At 42.5% G+C, this 19,278-nt stretch overlaps 1 protein-coding gene across 2 annotated transcripts in view; it reads left to right on the forward strand.

The window, feature by feature from the left end:
• The first annotated feature begins 2,488 nt into the window (after window positions 1-2,488).
• LOC106607244 (1-phosphatidylinositol 4,5-bisphosphate phosphodiesterase delta-3-A) overlaps window positions 2,489-19,278 on the forward strand; it is a 29,252-nt gene continuing 12,462 nt past the window's right edge. The window contains exons 1-2 of one of the 2 annotated variants that reach the window (XR_014392683.1): window positions 2,489-3,704; window positions 15,337-15,504. Coding sequence is in view for 1 of the 2 variants with exons in the window: in XM_014204017.3 (XP_014059492.2) it covers window positions 3,611-3,704; window positions 15,337-15,504 (262 nt within the window). In the remaining variant the exon portion in view is untranslated. The remainder of the gene's footprint in view (window positions 3,705-15,336; window positions 15,505-19,278) is intronic. The other variant, XM_014204017.3, reaches the window with a different exon arrangement.

Consider the following 19,278-nt stretch of genomic DNA (forward strand, 5'->3'; position numbering starts at 1 on the left):
GACCAGTTAGAGAATCTTGCCAAATAATAACTAGCTAGTCAAGCCTTATTTTCATGGATGTTACCACAACCAGGTTCTAACTAAGCAAACATCATGCACGAAAGTGGCAGTATCGATGGAAACATCATATTGTAATATGGCATCTTAACATTCAAAACATACAATCAAACTAAATGTTGAGCTAGCGTTGATATGCTAGGTAGTTAGTAGCATGTAGCTACTAGCTATGATAGCTGGTGGTTAGGTCTTTTTACTGTGGTTGAAATAGCTAGTCTGTTAAATTACCTAATTCTATCTCTGCATTAATGTAAGCAGCATAGATAACTTCAAACTGTCATAATTTAGTAATTACTTCTTCAAACACAGCATCTTTTTGCGTAACAAATACACAGTTTAATGCATTATTTGCAAATTTCACCAAAAGTATGCACACAAGACAACAGAAATGACAGTGTCTGTATATTTTTTACTGATATGCAATGTCCTTATTCTCTGCAGGCAAGAGATTCCTCCCACATGGAGAGTGCACATCTCAGTGGCATTTCACATTGTGCCTACTTGGTGTGTGATGGCTACTGTAGGCTATATGCATGTAAGCCTACTTTTCAGGGGGTAGGCATCCCCTCCCCCTCATACCATAGACCTTTCTTTCAATCACATTCACTCTTATCCTGATTTTCTCCTAAATTGTCATCTTCAATCATTCCCCCTCTCACACCCCCTTGCTCTCTCTTACAGTCTTTTGTCCTCTCTTTCATCTCTATTATTTTTGCTCCATTGGTTTCTCTTAATAAGCATCTCTCCCTTCTTGTCCTCTTTTTTTCTTGGTCCTTTCATCTTCATTTTTCTTGGAGCAATTGACGAAAGAGTAGGCTATGCCCGAATGTATAGGCCCAAACGAGGAGGAACTTTCTCTATGAGGCGCTATTCCGGTAATGTGTCAACCTACCTGGTTAAATAAGGGTTAATAGTCTTAGTTTGGTGTGAGGTGCTTGCTAGCTATAACTCTCAGAATTAAAGAGACTAATATACAGCAAATAAGCCTTTGTAAGTTGTGCTAAATACATTTCTACATTTGTTAGCAAGCTCACAAATACAAAAATGTACCACACACACTCAACGTAGGCTGATCAGACGTTCTTCAGTCCAAGGCAAACTTTTGGCAGTTGACAGATACCAGCCAAACCTGTGTGTCTATCGGCTGCCATATTACCCATTGTTTACTGAAAGGGGAGTGATTGCTGGGGGGACCAGGAGGGTGGGTAAGGTTTGTCAAATGGGGAGGTGGGTGTTTACAGAGGCAGTGGCATTCGGTGGAAGCTCTATATGCCTGGGCAGAAGCACAGCAGCTCCTGGATCAGAGCCTCTGAGAGGATTATTGGACATGAGTTAATCTCTCACCCTATATATACTGCAACATGGCTGGGTATAATTGAGAATGGGTCAAAAGATCTATTCTATAGACATTTGGGATTTTCCCATAACATATCAGAGCCATATACTGTATTTAGATAAATATATGGATCTGCATTATATTGTTTTATCCTTTGTCTCTGTTTTGATATTACACATCAAAGCTTACAGAGCCTGAATGGTTGTTCTAAAATGGATGCCTTTGGATCAGGTTATTAGGAGACCCAGTGCCGTTCTGTGAGAGAGAGAGAGTGAAGGAGTTTGCATTTATGCTGTAGGTATAGGTCTGTAAATGGCCTGTGAAACATGCCTCTCTCTCCTGGTCCTGGAACCTACAGCTGAGCTCGCTCCTTCTCCTAATTATCCTCTTTATACCCTTATCGAAACCTAATTAAGTCCCAACCCCACGGGTTTGCCACTGCAGTATCGCAGACCAAGACCTATTCATCTAATCCACAGTTAGTATTCCCCCCGGCTTACTTACAATGACATATAGCACCTATTAAGTGGAGTGCCCTTCAAAAGCATTTCTCTTTGCACAAATTGACTTTGTATGTTAATAATATATGGGTGTAGAAGAAGTAATAAATCATAACTTGGGCAACACTGCAGCCTGGCTTTGAAGAGAACAGCAGGATAGGCTATAGAAATAGCTTTGTCTTCAGAAGTAGGCCAGGCTACTTGCAGCCTCTGCGATATTACGAAACTGGTTAATCATTGTGTTAGAGGCATATTCAATGTATAAGGTTTGTGCACTTTGGCACTTTGCTTGAATGATTTAACTGAATTTGGTTGTAATAAAGCAATAGCCAGATTATACATTATTCTCATGACAGCGGCTTTCATACTTTAGTATTTCCTGCCTACACCCCACCCACCCACAATGGGGTTGCGATAACAGATTTGTACAACCATATATAACCGCTAGGTGGCGCCCAGTGATAAGACTTCAAACGTTGGCTGCAGGTGGGTGGCGCCGTGTGTGTCAGTGGATGTAGTAACGCAAAAACTACAGTGTGACTATAGCCTGTGTTTGGAGTACGAAACACTGCTTTATGCCACGCGTCATTTTGGACTGAGGAACTGCGCTAAAGAACACTAAATACATGCAGATTGTAGGATATAGGATTAATTGCAATTCTTCATGAATCGTGAAGTGTAGGCTAGGCTATTAGATCGATTCAAATACCATAATAATAGACCCTACCTATGAAATAGGTCAGTGAGACTGTGAAACTTTCATTTGTCCATGACCACATTGCCCATGATACTTTCTATGTTAAAAGAAAGGAGGCATGTGTCTGTGTGACTGTGAGTACAATTAGTGATTTGATTTGTATGAGTGGGTATAGCTTTCAAGAGTTTCTGCGCCCTTGCCTGGACTCAGATTACGTACAGCTATTAAATCACGCTGGGAGGGACTTCACATGGGAATTAATTACTGTAGAGAGCTCTCCTGGTGACGCAACTGAGAAACACAAAACTCAAGACTTGCGGAGAAGTTTAAAAAACGGCACCTGCACTGAGAATTTGCGCTCCACCAATACATACCCCTGACTTTTTCATATCAGTCAAGAGAGCCACAGACAGGAAACTACAACGAGGACGGCATTGGAACTTGCATCATGTTGGGCAGGAGCAAGAAACCTCCTACCGCCGTGCACCATGAACCCAAGGCTGTGGAATCCCAACCCAAGTCGCAGGACCCATTTAGGTAGCTGGGTAAGAGAATAGTGACTCTCATTGGTAAAAAAATAAAAATAGACCCTACCTATGAAATAGATCAGTGAGATTGTTAAACTTTCTTTTGGCCATGACCACAATGCCCCTGATAGGCTGCAATGTTAAAAGAAAGGCTATAGCCAGGCAGACTATATGAACATGTGACTGTGGGTACAAGTGATTTGTGTTTGTGTCAGTGGGTATAGTTTTCAAGAGTTTCTGCGCCCTTAGCTGGACTCGGATTACGCACTGCTATTAAATCATGCTGGGAGGGACTTCACATGGAAAGGGAATGAATTAATGTAGTGCGCTATCCTGGTGACGCAACGGAGAAACACACAACTCAAGAAGAGTTCAAAAACGGCACCTGCACTGGGAATTTGCGCTCCCCCAATACATACCCCTGACTTTTTCATATCAGTCAAGAGAGCCACAGACAGGAAACTACAACGAGGACGGCATTGGAACTTGCATCATGTTGGGCAGGAGCAAGAAACCTACTGCCGTGGACCATGAACCCAAGGCAGTGGAATCCCAACCCATGGCGCAGGACCCACTTAGGAAACTGGGTAAGAGAATAGTGACTCTCGGTTAAAAACGTTTCTTCTTCTGTCAAAACTACTTTCATTTGTTTCCTTGAATCGTGTTTAATTTTGCTACAACAGATATAAGAACACATAGTTCAGCTTTGCCTTTAAAAAAAGTTACATTTTACAACTGTTGATTGTTTGACTAGTTATTACTATTATTTTCCTCTGTATTTGTGTGTTGCTCTGGTCCATAAGGGGAAATAAATCAGTGCAGGGTAAGGTTAATGACAGTTAGGCTATTGCGTTCCACATCTCTTATTGCTTGAAATCCACTTATGCAATGGTCTATGTAAACACACACACACACACACACACACACACACACACACACACACACACACACACACACACACACACACACACACACACACACACACTGTGTCGAAAGAGAGCTCAACTCAAGTGGAGAGTGTGTGGGTGCTGACAAGTGGTCATGTGTTTATGTGGTGTCCAACAGCTCACTGACCCACTTGTGATTCAGGCTTTTACCCCACTCCCACAGATCCTCACTTACCAATGAACATCTCTGACCCTGTGCCTAGCTCTCCCACCACCCTCTCACCATGCCCCCCCCCCTTATTGATCCAAACCCCCTTAGCTCACAGTCACACCTCAACTAAAATAGAGAACTGCTGAGGATGGTCAGAGTACCTGTCAAAATCCATGTAAAGACTGGATATCTGTCAATCTAGATGACAGAACCATGTCATACTATATGTGTGTATTTACATGTAACACGCAAGCTCCGTCTTCTTGTTTTGTGAACATACTGTATGTATTTATTAGCATGTGTTAGTACAATTTCATCACAATGCATGATACAGTTAATGAAATAATACGTTTTTCACCCCCCCATGTGTTGCATACACACAGATACTCGCTAGTACTGTACCTAAAAAAGTACAGCAATGCATGTAATCAGACAAACAAAACCATCAACACAATTTTTTTTAAACGAATAAACATGTCACTCATTATTTATTCGCCCTTATTGCCATGAATGGGATGTGGAAAGGCCATGAATGGGATGTGGGAAGGCCATATATGTGGTTATAGAAAATCTTGTCCAAACGGCTGTAGCTAGATATTTAATTTAGCCAGTGTGTTAAAGTAGGAGGAATATCTGATTTCAAGAATAATGTTATGGATTTCTTTGCCACGAGCACAGACAGATCAATATATTTTTTTCTGATTCTTGTTCCATGGATCTGGTTCATTAGTCCCAAACAAACACAAGCTGGGCATGAGAGGGATAAAATGTTTACAGATTTCTGAAATTGTGTTGATTACTGATTCCCAAAACATTGAAATAAGATTGCATGTGCTTGCTAACCAAAACATGTGATAAAAACTACCCTTTTTCCTCTTACAGCGCCAACAAGGGAAAGACATTTCAGCATTCATTTTGTGAAGTTTTTCTGGAGCTTGTGTCTGAGGTTGTAGGAACATTGTGTGTGCTTTCAAACAGATATAACACTATTCTTCTCTGCTTATTTCAACCTGTAAATCTTGTTCCCGTTTCAATCTAGTAACATCTGTGTCTACTAGCATATGATCTAACAACAATTTATAAACCTTAGAAATATACTTGACAGGTTTTTCACTACCATTCATTAAGACATCAAATTGAGATGGGTTCCACAAGATTACATTTACATTACATTTTAGTCATTTAGCAGACGCTCTTATCCAGAGCGACTTACAGTAATGAATGCATACATTTCAATCATTTTTTTTCTCCGTACCAAACATACACTACCGTTCAAAAGTTTGGGGTCACTTAGAAATGTCCTTGTTTTTGAAAGAAAAGCACATTTCTTGTCCATTAAAATAACATAAAATTGATCAGAAATACAGTGTAGACATTCATGTTGTAAATGACTATTGTAGCTGGAAACGGCTGATTTTTAATGGAATATCTACATAGGCGTACAGCGGCCCATTATCAGCAACCTTCACTCCTGTGTTCCAATGGCACGTTGTGTTAGCTAATCCAAGTTTATCATTTTAAAAGGCTAATTGAGCATTAGAAAACCCTTTTGCAATTATGTTAGCACAGCTGAAAACTGTTGTTCTAATTAAAGAAGCAATAAAACTGGCCTTTAGACTAGTTGAGTATCTGGAGCATCAGCATTTGTGGGATCGATTACAGGCTCAAAATGGCCAGAAACAAGTAACTTTCTTCTGAAACTCGTCAGTCTATTCTTGTTCTGAGAAATTAAGGCTATTCCATGCGAGAAATTGCCAAGAAACTGAAAATCTCGTACAATGCTGTGTACTACTGCCTTCACAGAACAATGCAAACTGTCTCTAACTAGAATAGAAAGAGGAGTGGGAGGCCCCGGTGCACAACTGAGCAAGAGGACAAGTACATTAGAGTGTCAAGTTTGAGAAACAGACGCCTCACAAGTCCTCAACTGGCAGCTTCATTAAATAGTACCCGCAAAACACCAGTCTCAGCGTCAACAGTGAAGAGGCAACTCCGGGATGCTGGCCTTCTAGGCAGATTTCCTCTGTCCAGTATCTGTGTTCTTTTGTCCATCTTAATCCTTTCTTTTTATTAGCCAGTCTGAGATATGGCTTTTTCTTTGCAACTCTGCCTAGAAGGCCAGCATCCCGGAGGCTGATAATGGGCCTCTGTACACCTATGTAGATATTCCATTAAAAGTCTGCCGTTTCCAGCTACAATAGTCATTTACAACATTAACAATGTCTACACTGTATTTCTGATCAATTTGATGTATTTTAATGGACAAAAAAAATGTGCTTTTCTTTGAAAAACAAGTGACCCCAAGCTTTTGAACGGTAGTATATGTCAGACTTGGTTCTATGACCAAGGGGTTCTATGACCTCTTCTTGTTTTGAAAGCCTCTAAGATTAGGTGCTATCACAGAATGTGACTGCACTAACCTGAAACACTTTTTATTAATTTACCTTGGCCATTGAATGATTTGTGGGATGCCTAACCCTAATCCTAACACTAACTCCATAAATTCCCCATGCATTAGGTCCTGTTAGTCATGACAGCCCAAACTAACAGTATCAGATGGTTGTGTCTGTAACTGGCTGGAATGCAGGAGGTCAGAAGTGCGGCTGGCCTTGCAGCTCTGGGACTTCATGACCTCTCACAAGCTGTTTTGGCACATCAAATCGAGGACAACCTAAGTCACACCAAAGGAGAACCTGCATTTAAAAACTATACGCTTTGTATTACAATGTCTCTGACATTATGGATATTTCCCCATTATACTCTATAAGGGAAACGGCACTTCCCTGAGTTATGCACCATTTATTAACTTCATCCTCTTTTGCCAGCATGTGAAATAGCATTCAGTAGTAGTATGGAATCTTTAGGGGAGGGTGTTTGTTTAGGGTATGTGTGAAGACACATTTTCCAAATGGCAGAGAAGAAGAGTATGTTGACAAAGTAATGTTTCCATAGACCTAGTTCCCAGTGGCCTGTGTTTTTCAAATGTTAGGGGTCAAAGGTTTTCTCCAAATGTCATTAACCTAGTAGATGCATACTGTCTGGCTGCAGAGAGACTGCAATATCAGCCACACATGTATTAACACATATCGATGCCTGTGTTTGCCAAGTGTTGCAGTTTGGTATATTTTAGTTAGTACATAGCCTATATCTTTATCTTTTTATTGTTGGACATAAAATACTGTAAATAGACCGGTGAATCAGCTCCAAGTGATTTTAATTTTGGAAATCTGTTCCAAAGTATTTTCACGCATAATATAGAGATACCGTATAAGTGATTGTATACAAATGTAAACAAGGTTTAAAGTGATTATGTTTTAGTAATCTGTTTGGGCTTCTTGTGGTCAATTTGCAGTCCATAAATGATTTGTTATTATGTTCCAGCCCCCTGACCATCCGCTCAAGAAAAAATTGTCAACGATCCCTAGCCTATTTGATCATATGACAATTTAATGAGCTGTTTTGGTTTGGGTGACATCATATGACATGACCTGCTTTTTGACAAGCTATTTACTACACCCTCAAAAACACCTGGTAAATATGTGTATGCGACCAATAAAAATTGATTTGATAGGATTAATGTTGTCTTCTGTGGTCTGTGGCATTTTTCCTTAGCTTAAAGTTAAACATAACTCACTTTATGTGGTATAACTATGAGGTAAAACGTAAATGTCAATTAAAGTTGTGATCATTTTACAATGAGGAAGTTACAATTTATGGTTGTGTATTGAGGATTTGATTTGCTGTAGTAGAATGAAAAGTTTATTTCCAAAACGCCATATCCACCAATTTTTCACATTTGTGTTTTTTTTCATCAGAAATGATTGCTTATAGGTACCTTCATGTGTGTGTAAAATAGATCTTAGATTTTTAATTCATCAATTTTAGATGTGTATGAAAATGTTTGTTTTTTTGCCAAACACTATATCCATTGTTTAGCTGGAATGGAATGTTTGTATATGTGATATATACTGCTCAAAAAAATAAAGGGAACACTTAAACAACACAATGTAACTCCAAGTCAATCACACTACTGTGAAAACTAACTGTCCACTTAGGAAGCAACACTGATTGACAATACATTTCACATGCTGTTGTGCAAATGGAATAGACAACAGGTGGAAATTATAGGCAATTAGCAAGACACCCCCAATAAAGGAGTGGTTCTGCAGGTGGTAACCACAGACCACTTCTCAGTTCCTATGCTTCCTGGCTGATGTTTTGGTCACTTTTGAATGCTGGCGGTGCTTTCACTCTAGTGGTAGCATGAGACGGAGTCTACAACCCACACAAGTGGCTCAGGTAGTGCAGCTCATCCAGGATGGCACATCAATGCGAGCTGTGGCAAGAAGGTTTGCTGTGTCTGTCAGCGTAGTGTCCAGAGCATGGAGGCGCTACCAGGAGAAAGGCCAGTACATCAGGAGACGAGGAGGAGGCCCTAGGAGGGCAACAACCCAGCAGCAGGACCGCTACCTCCGCCTTTGTGCAAAGAGGAACAGGAGGAGCACTGCCAGAGCCCTGCAAAATGACCTCCAGCAGGCCACAAATGTGCATGTGTCTGCTCAAACGGTCAGAAACCGACTCCATGAGGGTGGTATGTGGGCCCGACGTCCACAGGTGGGGGTTGTGCTTACAGCCCAACACCGTGCAGGACGTTTGGCATTTGCCAGAGAACACCAAGACTGGCAAATTCGCCACTGGCGCCCTGTGCTCTTCACAGATGAAAGCAGGTTCACACTGAGCACATGTGACAGACGTGACAGTCTGGAGACGCCGTGGAGAATGTTCTGCTGCCTGCAACATCCTCCAGCATGACCGGTTTGGCGGTGGGTCAGTCATGGTGTGGGGTGGCATTTCTTTGGGGGGCCGCACAGCCCTCCATGTGCTCGCCAGAGGTAGCCTGACTGCCATTATGTACCGAGATGAGATCCTCAGACCCCTTGTGAGACCATATGCTGGTGCGGTTGGCCCTGGGCTCCTCCTAATGCAAGACAATGCTAGACCTCATGTGGCTGGAGTGTGTCAGCAGTTCCTGCAAGAGGAAGGCATTGATGCTATGGACTGGCCCGCCCGTTCCCCAGACCTGAATCCAATTGAGCACATCTGGGACATCATGTCTCGCTCCATCCACCAACGCCACGTTGCACCACAGACTGTCCAGGAGTTGGCGGATGCTTTAGTCCAGGTCTGGGAGGAGATCCCTCAGGAGACCATCCGCCACCTCATCAGGAGCATGCCCAGGCATTGTAGGGAGGTCATACAGGCACGTGGAGGCCACACACACTACTGAGCCTTATTTTGACTTGTTTTAAGGACATTACATCAAAGTTGGATCAGCCTGTAGTGTGGTTTTCCACTTTAATTTTGTGTGTGACTCCAAATCCAGACCTCCATGGGTTGATAAATTGGATTTCCATTGATTATTTTGTGTGATTTTGTTGTCAGCACATTCAACTATGTAAAGAAAAAAGTATTTAATAAGATTATTTCATTCATTCAGATCTAGGATGTGTTATTTTAGTGTTCCCTTTATTTTTTTGAGCAGTGTATATATATACCGTGCCTTCGGAAAGTATTCAGACCCCTTGACTTTTTCCACATTTTGTTACATTACAGCCTTATTCTAAAATGGATTAACAAAATAAATACTCAGCAATTTACACACAATACCCCATAATGATGAAGCGAAAACAGTTTTGTAGACATTTTTGCAAATGTATTAAAAATAAAAAACGTAAGTATTCAGACCCTTTTCTATGAGACTTGAAATTGAGCTCAGGTGCATCCTGTTTCCATTGATCATCCTTGAGATGTTTCTACAACTTGATTGGAGTCCACCTGTGGTAAATTCAAGTGATTGGACATAATTTGGAAAGGCACATACCTGTCTAGATAAGGTCCCACAGTTGACAGTGCATGTCAGAGCAAAAACCAAGCCATGAGGTCGAAGGAATTGTCCGTAGAGCTCCGAGACAGGATTGTGTTGAGGTACAGATCTGGGGAAGGGTACCAAAACATTTCTGCAGCATTGAAGATCCTCAAGAAGACAGTGGCCTCCATCATTCTTAAATGGAAGAAGTTTGGAACCACCAAGACTCTTCCTAGAGCTGGCCGCCCAGCCAAACTGAGCAATCGGGGGAGAAGGGCCTTGATCAGGGAGGTGACCAAAAACCCGATGGTCACTCTGACAGAGCTCTAGAGTTCCTCTGTGGAGATGGGAGAACCATCCAGAAGAACAACCAGATCTGCAGCACTCCACCAATCAGGCCTTTATGGTGGCGTGGCCAGACGGAAGCCACTCCTCAGTAAAAGGCACAAGACAGCCCGCTTGGAGTTTGCCAAAAGGCACCTAAAGACTCTCAGACCATGAGAAACAAGATTATCTGGACTGATGAAACAAAGATTGAACTCTTTGGCCTGAATGCCAAGCGTCACATCTGGAGGATATCTGGCACCATCCCTATGGTGAAGCATGGTGGTGGCAGCATCATGCTGTGGGGATGTTTTTCAGCAGCAGGGACTGGGAGACTAGTCAGGATTGAGGCAAAGATGAACAAAGCAAAGTACAGAGAGATTATTGATGAAATCCTGCTCCAGAGCGCTCAGGGCCTCAGACTGGGGTGAAGGTTCACCTTCCAACAGGACAACGACCCTAAGCGCACAGCCAAGACAATGCAGGAGTGGCTTCGATACAAGTCTCTGAATGTCCTTGAGTGGCCCAGCCAGAGCCCAGACTTGAAACCAATCGATCATCTCTGGGGAAAGCTAAAAATTGCAGTGCAGCAACGCTACCCATCCAACCTGACAGAGCTTGAGAGGATCTGCAGAAAAGAATGGGAGAAACTCCCCAAATACAGATGTGCCAAGCTTGTAGCGTCATACCCAAGAAGACTTGATGCTGTAATCACTGCCGAAGGTGCTACAACAAAGTACTGAGTAAATGGTCTGAATACTTATGTAAATGTAATATTTCAGTTTTTTACTTTGAATACATTTGCAAAAATGTAAAAAAAATAAATAAAAAAAAACTTTCTTTTTTATACATTATTTAGAATAAGGCTGTAACGTAACAAAATGTGAAAAAAGTCAAGGGGTCTGAATACTTTCCAAATGCTCAATATTTTAAACAAATACATGTCTGTCATTGAACAATCCCATGCCATGATTAGATAGTAAAAAACACACCAATCTCTTTCATAATTTCTTTAAACATCAAAAGCTAATTTGCCAACATTTCTGAAAATGGATATATGGCAATTTATTGGTGTGATCTCAGAAAATCTGTGCCTTAATGTCAACCCTCTCAGTCTAGCAGTCCCGTTCTTTGATGTGCCCTCCCCTCCTTATCAGGGTTCAAAGTTTCCCTTGGCTTCTGTCCCAGTCTGTGTCTGAGAGCATTGATTTGATTGAGATTAACACTGCTGTTTCGACCTCAGTTGGCTCATTTCTTACCTAGAATCAATACAACATGTCACCTATGTTTTTATTTATTTTGTATTTTTTTATTTCACCTTTATTTAACCAGGTAGGCTAGTTGAGAACAAGTTCTGATTTACAACTGCGACCTGGCCAAGATAAAGCAAAGCAGTGTGACACAGACAACAACAGAGTTACACATGGAGTTAACAATAAACAAGCCAATAACACAATAAACAAGTCAATGACACAGTAGAAAAAAAGGAAGTCTATATACAGTGTGTGCAAAAGGCATGAGGAGGTAGGCAATAAATAGGCCATAGGAGCGAATAATTACAATTTAGCAGATTAACACTGGAGTGATAAATGAGCATATGATGATGTGCAAGTAGAAATACTGGTGTGCAGAAAAGTAAATAAAATAAAAACAGTATGGGGATGAGGTAGGTAGATTGGGTGGGAAATTTACAGATGGACTATGTACAGCTGCAGCGATCGGTTAGCAGCTCAGGTAGCTGATGTTTGAAGTTGGTGAGGGAAATAAAAGTCTCCAACTTCAGCGATTTTTGCAATTCGTTCCAGTCACTGGCAGCAGAGAACTGGAAGGAAAGGCAGCCAATTGAGGTGTTGGCTTTGGGGATGATCAGTGAGATATACCTGCTGGAACGCGTGCTACGGGAGGGTGTTGTTATCGTGACCAGTGAACTGAGATAAGGCGGAGCTTTACCTAGCATAGACTTATAGATGACCTGGAGCCAGTGGGTCTGGCGACGAATATGTAGCGAGGGCCAGCCGACCAGAGTTTATAGCAGGTCCCATGGGGTCCAGTACTTAGTTCCACAGACAGACATGGAGAACAAGAAAGATGAAGTCTGAGACTGGGCTTGTGATTCTCCAACATCAAATGTACTACATGTTGACCTATGTTTATAACAAATGAACGATCCCATGTTATAATTGGTTCTCTGTTTTACCCTGAGATACCTGGCTGTGTCTCAGGGTGTTAGGTCTAACAATGCCCAGAAATGTCCTTTTCTATTCTCTCTGTATCTTCACCCTCGTACTTATTTCCGAGTCTCACTCCTCCATATCCCAACCTTTTATTTTGTAATTAATTCCTTCTGTTTCCCCGTCACTCCTTCTGCTGTTGTAAGTGTTTGGTTTCACATACCTTTTTATCGTTGCTAGCCAGCCAGGTTGTTATGCTGGCCTAATTTGCCGGCCCAAAGTGCGTGTCAACAAAATTCTCCTCGGCGTGCTGTAGGAGCTGGGATGAACAGAGTACCCAGCTCATGGGCCTCAAAGCCTCCTCTTTCTCCCCTCACACCCACATGTGCTTCATTACAGCAGTATTACTGTATGGACAGTCTCTCTGAGCATAAAACATGTCTGTAGTGCTGTTGTCAAGGTGAGGACTGCTTGATACTAAATCTCTCGGCTCGGTTGGCAGTGGTGGTATCCAGCATCCCTGAACATTTGCATATGTACCCATGTGCACAGATTTTTCATACTTATTCCTGGATGGGGAGGTATAGGAACGGGACAGAGCGACAATAATGGGGTTGAGGTCAGTGAGGTGACAACAGTAGGTCCAGGAATAATAATTTAACAGGCTCATAAGGGTTGGGGTTAGTGGTATGAGGATGGGCAGAGTGGGAACACAGGTCAGTTAGGGCAGTTTAGCATGGTCATTGACCTGCTGTTAATAGGGTCCTTGTGCTCAGCCTGTGGGAATTCTTGGCATGTGGTAACAGCTTGGTGACTGACTGTGTCAAAAACACGGTTGTTATGGTGGAGGCTTGGGGTTGGGGAGGAGGCGGAGGAGGAGGAGGAGGGTTCTCTTTGTGTTTGACCAACGGCTGAAGAGAGAGAGACATGGCTGGGCTCAGTTTGCTTCCCCACTTTTCTACTTAGGGGGAGAGGAATAGGGGGAGGGGAATGGGTGAGAGCACTGAGCTGCTCATGGTGTACTGGCTCTCATAGCCCACGTTTACGACCCAAATGGCACCCTATTCCCTATAGTGCACTACTTTTGGTACTACTATGGGCCCTGAACAAAAGTAGTGCACTTTATCATGAATAGAGGCCAGCTCTGGAAGCTTGTGAAGAGCTCAGTCAGAGACTGGCATGGCATTGGCAGTATAAAGAACTCTGAAAGGGATTTTAGCTGATTCAAGAGAAATAATAGATGAGGGCATCCATGGGAACAGTTGTTGAAATAAATCATTGAGGGTTTCATCGAGAGACTTAGAGAAGAGAGGAGGAAATGAAGGGAGTTTGGGAGGACGGGAGAGTTTCTTTCAAAGCATTCCTTTGAAATCCTCTTTTGTAGTTGAATACGCAGTTGAACAGTGTACAAGGTCCCATTCACCTACTGCAGAGAACCAAAGAGGCATCCAGCTGTCAGACGGAGAAACAGAGAAAATTCTATCTCTTTGTTTTCAGTAATGTCTGAATGCAGTTCCAAGTACACAATACTGTGTACACTTACAACATGACGGTGCATGTCTTGTTACAGCTCTGCCGATCTTTCCTCTCAATTTTCCATATTTGTCCGTTTACTCTGCTCTTAACATAGATGATAAAGCTGCTCAACATTTCTGTTGTTGGTGGTTGGTTTTTCTCTAAAAGGTCCCTTGTGACATGAACGTCAGGGATAGCAGGCAGTATCTGTGAATCACATTAGTATCAAATAACCATTAGCAGAGATCGGTTTCCCTGCCTAGATGAGCTGCTGCAACTCCAGACTGACTGACTAGCTAGTTATTTGTGACAATCGGTTTCTGCAGCTCTGTAAACCCCTCATTTTCCTTGAAATCCCCCTTTCCAATTCTCCACTGCCTCTGGCCTGTGAGGGAGATTAATCTTTGGAGTATTGGCATTCGTTCCAAATCCTAGCATTCTACTTCTTCCTTTGTTGTGCAGAGTTCCAAAGTCTGGCTTGGCTTATACTGCATGCTGCAACGAACCATGGAAATAAACAACAAGTTCTAACTCACATGTAGAAAAGTTTGTCTTCTCTGAAGTCAGTAGATTCGGTGGGGATTTCCTGCTTCAGTAACCTGAATGTCACCCTTGTTTCAGTGTTGCTCCTTTCTGGGGTTTGTATATAAAACAAAGTTTAGGCCCTAATTATGAGATCATGGCCTGTGTTTGTGAGTCATGGTGGTGGTGCTTCCAAAGGAAGATGACTGCTGTATGTAGAAAGGTGAGTGAGTCATCCCTGGAACGCCCACTGGTGCCAAGCCCTCAACACACAATACAACCACAGTAGAGATATTGAAATGGGTTGTGCTTGACTGGTTTGTTAGCATACCTGTTTTTTTCCCCCCCAGAAATAACTCTTAACCCTCCGTTTTCATCCTGACATGATATTGAGTGTTTATGAGTCCCTATACTACGAAATACACAGTCATTTTACTGCAATAGCATGACAAGGGAAGGCCAAGAAGGAACATGGCTCATAGAATTCTACTGACATTTACGACAGTAGAGCAGACAGACTGAACTCTCAATGAACTGCCAGTGGAGCTTGGTGTGGATGGCCTAACATTGAATTAGACTAGAGTGAATGAAATAAGGACTTGGAGGGTGTGTTCAACAATGACACAGTGTCAGTGACATACTATATTACATCATACCGGAAAATTCAGTGACAGTCTGTGTGTGTGTGTGTGTGTGTGTGTGTGTGTGTGTGTGTGTTTCCAGGGGTGCTGGATGATGAGGATGTCCGTACAATGATGCACGGTTCCAACATGGTGAAGGTACGCTCCCAGAGGTGGCAGAAGAGCCGCAGCCTGCGTCTGCTGGAGGACGGGGTCACCGTGTGGTGTGAGTCCACCAAGAGCTCCCGCAAGGCCAAGGCACAACAGACCTGTGAGTATACAATGGGGGACGGAAGGGGTGGAGGTAGGGGCCCGAGGAGGAGGGGGGTAGATGAGGGGAAAGGGGAGGTATGGGGAAGGAGGAAAGAAAAGAGAGGGATGGAAGAGGAGAAAAGAATAGGTATGGGGAGGGGGAGAGAAAAGAGAGGGGTGGGCGAGGAGAAAAGGAGGCATAAGGGAGGAGAAGGAGAAAGGATAAGGGTGTGGATTAAGGGAAAGGGAGGGTGGAGGGTAGGTGTAGATTGAGAAGAAGGCTAGGGAGTGAGCAGAAAAGAAGAGAGGAGCGTGGATGGGGAGTGGTCACGAGAGGGGGATGTGTTTTTTTAGGATCTGAGGCTTTTGCAATAGTTGGAAAGGAAACTTAACCGATATCAGATTAGGAGAAGTAGCCTTGAATGAAGGGAAGGCTATATACAAGAAAAGAATCATGTATAAACAAACGAACAGGACTTCCACAAGCACACTCCCTTGTTGTAGTCAATTCAACCCTCTTAGACCTGATTCAGTAGACTAATTTAGCCAGCTCTTTGTCCTAAGCCGTTTAGGCTTTTCACGTTGGCCAACAATAATGCCTTCTTGTCTACATTTCCCTTTAATTAATTAAAGGGATATTATGCTGTGAGCCAGGACTTAAGTCAGATGCTATAACCTGTGTAATTGTATGATACAGGTAACTGCCAAAATAATGGAAACACTTGAGTAAATGAGGGCTACAAGGTATATTGAAAGCAGTTAACATCCCATCATGCTTAGGGTCATGTATAAAAATGCTTAGCATGCAATTATTTTGGCTACCATGTCCCCATAGGATGACAATTCCCCCATCTACAGGGCATGAGGTTTGATGAGCATGAAAACGTTGTAAACCATATGCCAAGGCCGCCTCAGACACCACATCTCAACCCAACTGAACACTTATGGGAGATTCTGGAGCGGTGCCTGAGACAGAGTTTCCATCAACAAAACATCAACTGATGGAATTTCTCTTTGAAGAATTGTGTTGTTATCCCACCAATAGAGTTCCAGACACTTGTAGAATCTATGCCAATGTGCATTGAAGCTGTTCTGGCTCGTGGTGGACCAACGCCCTATTAAGACATTTTATGTTGGTGTTTCCTTTATTTTGGCAGCATCACCTGTAGTATTGCATCCATATAGTACACACAGAAACTCCAAACATGCTGAAGGTTCACATTCGTCAACCACTGTTACAAAGAGGCATAAAAGCTGCATTAGAAACAATGTACATAGACTTGTTATCCGTTAGCCTCAACATATTGGCTTACCTCAGCTAGCTAATCTTTTGCAGGCAATGGGCCAATCAGAAAGGGAAGCAGGCACTTTATATTAGTACTCTAATGATTACAATCCCCTTAAAGAAAAAGAGAGGAAATGTTGACAGTAATCCTAGATGTTTTGGCCCATTAAACTGTTGGAACGCTATTTCTAATCATAAACCTTTGACCGCTTCCCCTTTCTCACATGCGCGCCACACACACACACACACACACACACACACACACACACACTCACACTGTCACGCCCTGACCATAGAGAGCCTTTTATTCTCTATGTTGGTTAGGTCGGGGTGTGACTAGGGTGGGTAATCTAGGTTGTTTATTTCTATGTTGGCCTGGTATGGTCCCCAATCAGAGGCAGCTGTTTTTCGTTGTCTCTGATTGGGGATCATATTTAGGTAGCCATTTCCCCACTGTGTTTGGTGGGATCTTGTTTATGTGTAGTTGCCTGTGAGCACTTCATTTGCTTCACGTTTCGTTCGTTCTTTATTGTTTTTGTGCGTTTCATTCAATAAACATGTGGAACCCATATCACGCTGCGCTTTGGTCCGAATGTTATTACTACGATTGTCACACCCACACAGTTTTGTATTACTATCCTTCTGGGGACTAAATAATGGATTTCCTTCCAAAATCCTATTTTCCCTAACCCGAACCCTAAATCTAACCTTAACCTAACCATAACCCTAACCTTAACCTAAACCTAAATATAACCCTAACTCCTAAACCTAACCCATAACCCTAATTCTAACCCTAATTTTAACCCTTAACCTAACCCCTAAGCCTAAAATAGCCTTTTTCCTTGTGGGGACCGGCAAAATGTCCCCAATTGTGCTAACTTCCTTGTTTTGATATCCTTGTGAGTTCTGGTCCCCACAAGGATAGTAAAGCCAAAAACACACATGCATAGTTCAATGGTTTAAGGAGAGGGATAGGTGGGCAGCCGGTGAAGCGCTTAGTCCTCAGGCCTCCTAAACCAAATCTCACTATAGTTTAATAGATCTGCACCTACAGGGTTTGCCTCTCAGATTGCTCTTGAAGTATCCCTTCGGTAAATGAGAGGCCATGGCTCTGGCTCCTCTCCATGTTCCATAGGACAAATATAGGGCTCCTTGGCCCTGCCCATAGGGATCTGATGGCACAGGCTAATTATTGTTGTTGGCATGCATGACGAAGGATGAGTGTGTGTGTGTGCGCGTGCGTGTACGCTTGTGCTAGATTCTAGCCCTACCAAATGGGTAAACCTCTTTATGACTGCCAATTGCAGGGTTTGGCCGTGAAGTAACAACCACCACTACACTACTATCTTTGAGTTGCCGGAGTCAATCCGTTTTTTGTTATTTTCATTTTCGAGTCACACTGTACAAACATATTATACTAGTGACCTAGATAACACACATGCAAACACACCCACCTACACAGAGAGTGGAAACATCACAGACAAGTTTATGTCCACTTAATTCCAAAGTCCAGTTAACGAGTACAAGGTTTAAGAGTGTGACGGGTTATGAATGTCAAGGTCAGGCGAGTGCATTCATCATGTCGACTCAGACAGCATAGAGCCACAGTGGTTCACTTCAAGTGGATCACAACACTTCCTTAATACCTTCTAACACCCACTAGTCTGTCTGATAGCACTGCTGCTAACCTAACACACCCTGGGCTGGGAGGCAAGCTGAGGGGAAACGGTTAAGAATGGGATAATGCTGATGGGAGGTTGTAATTGCATGACCTCCTTGTAACGCTCTCTTTCCCTATACCTTCATCTCTCTCTCTCTTTCTTTTTTCTATCGCTCTTTCGCTCTCTCTTTCTCCTCTTTCTTTTTCTCTCTCTTTCACTTGTTGCACAATCCACCCCCACTATGTCACTTCACCAAGGACTATTCCTCGGTCATGGAATTCAGATTAGGTCCCAGTTCTCTACCATCGCTGTCCCTCAGGGACCCAGGAAGCACCCGCTGCTGTGGGAAATGGATACGGCCAGAGCCATGTATTTAGAGAGTTGGGCCAATGCGGTTTCTGCATTATGATGCATTTACAAGACTTTTCAACATTCTATGGCAGCCATGTTAGCTCTCCATTAACATTGCATGGTGAATATGTAACCAATGCCATGTAACTGAATGTCTGGAATTAGAGCAATATTCAACATGTTAAAAGTTGGCCCAACTCTCTAAATATACAGTATATTCGGAAAGTATTCAGATCCCTTGACTTTTTCCACATTTTGCTACGTTACAGCAATGGATTTAAAAAACAAATCTCCGCAATCTACACACAATACCCCATAATGACAAAGCAAAAACAGGTTTTGAGAAATTTTCACAAATGTATTAAAAATTTTAAACAGATATACCTTATTTACATAAGTATTCAGACCCTTTTCTATGAGCCTCGAAATTGAGCTGTGGTGGATGAATCAGAATTAGTTGGGTAACATAGATAATTAAGATGTTTTATTTGCATAA

Source organism: Salmo salar, chromosome 06, assembly GCF_965601325.2.
Source record: "Salmo salar chromosome 06, fSalSal1, whole genome shotgun sequence".
Taxonomy (NCBI): Eukaryota; Metazoa; Chordata; class Actinopteri; order Salmoniformes; family Salmonidae; genus Salmo; species Salmo salar.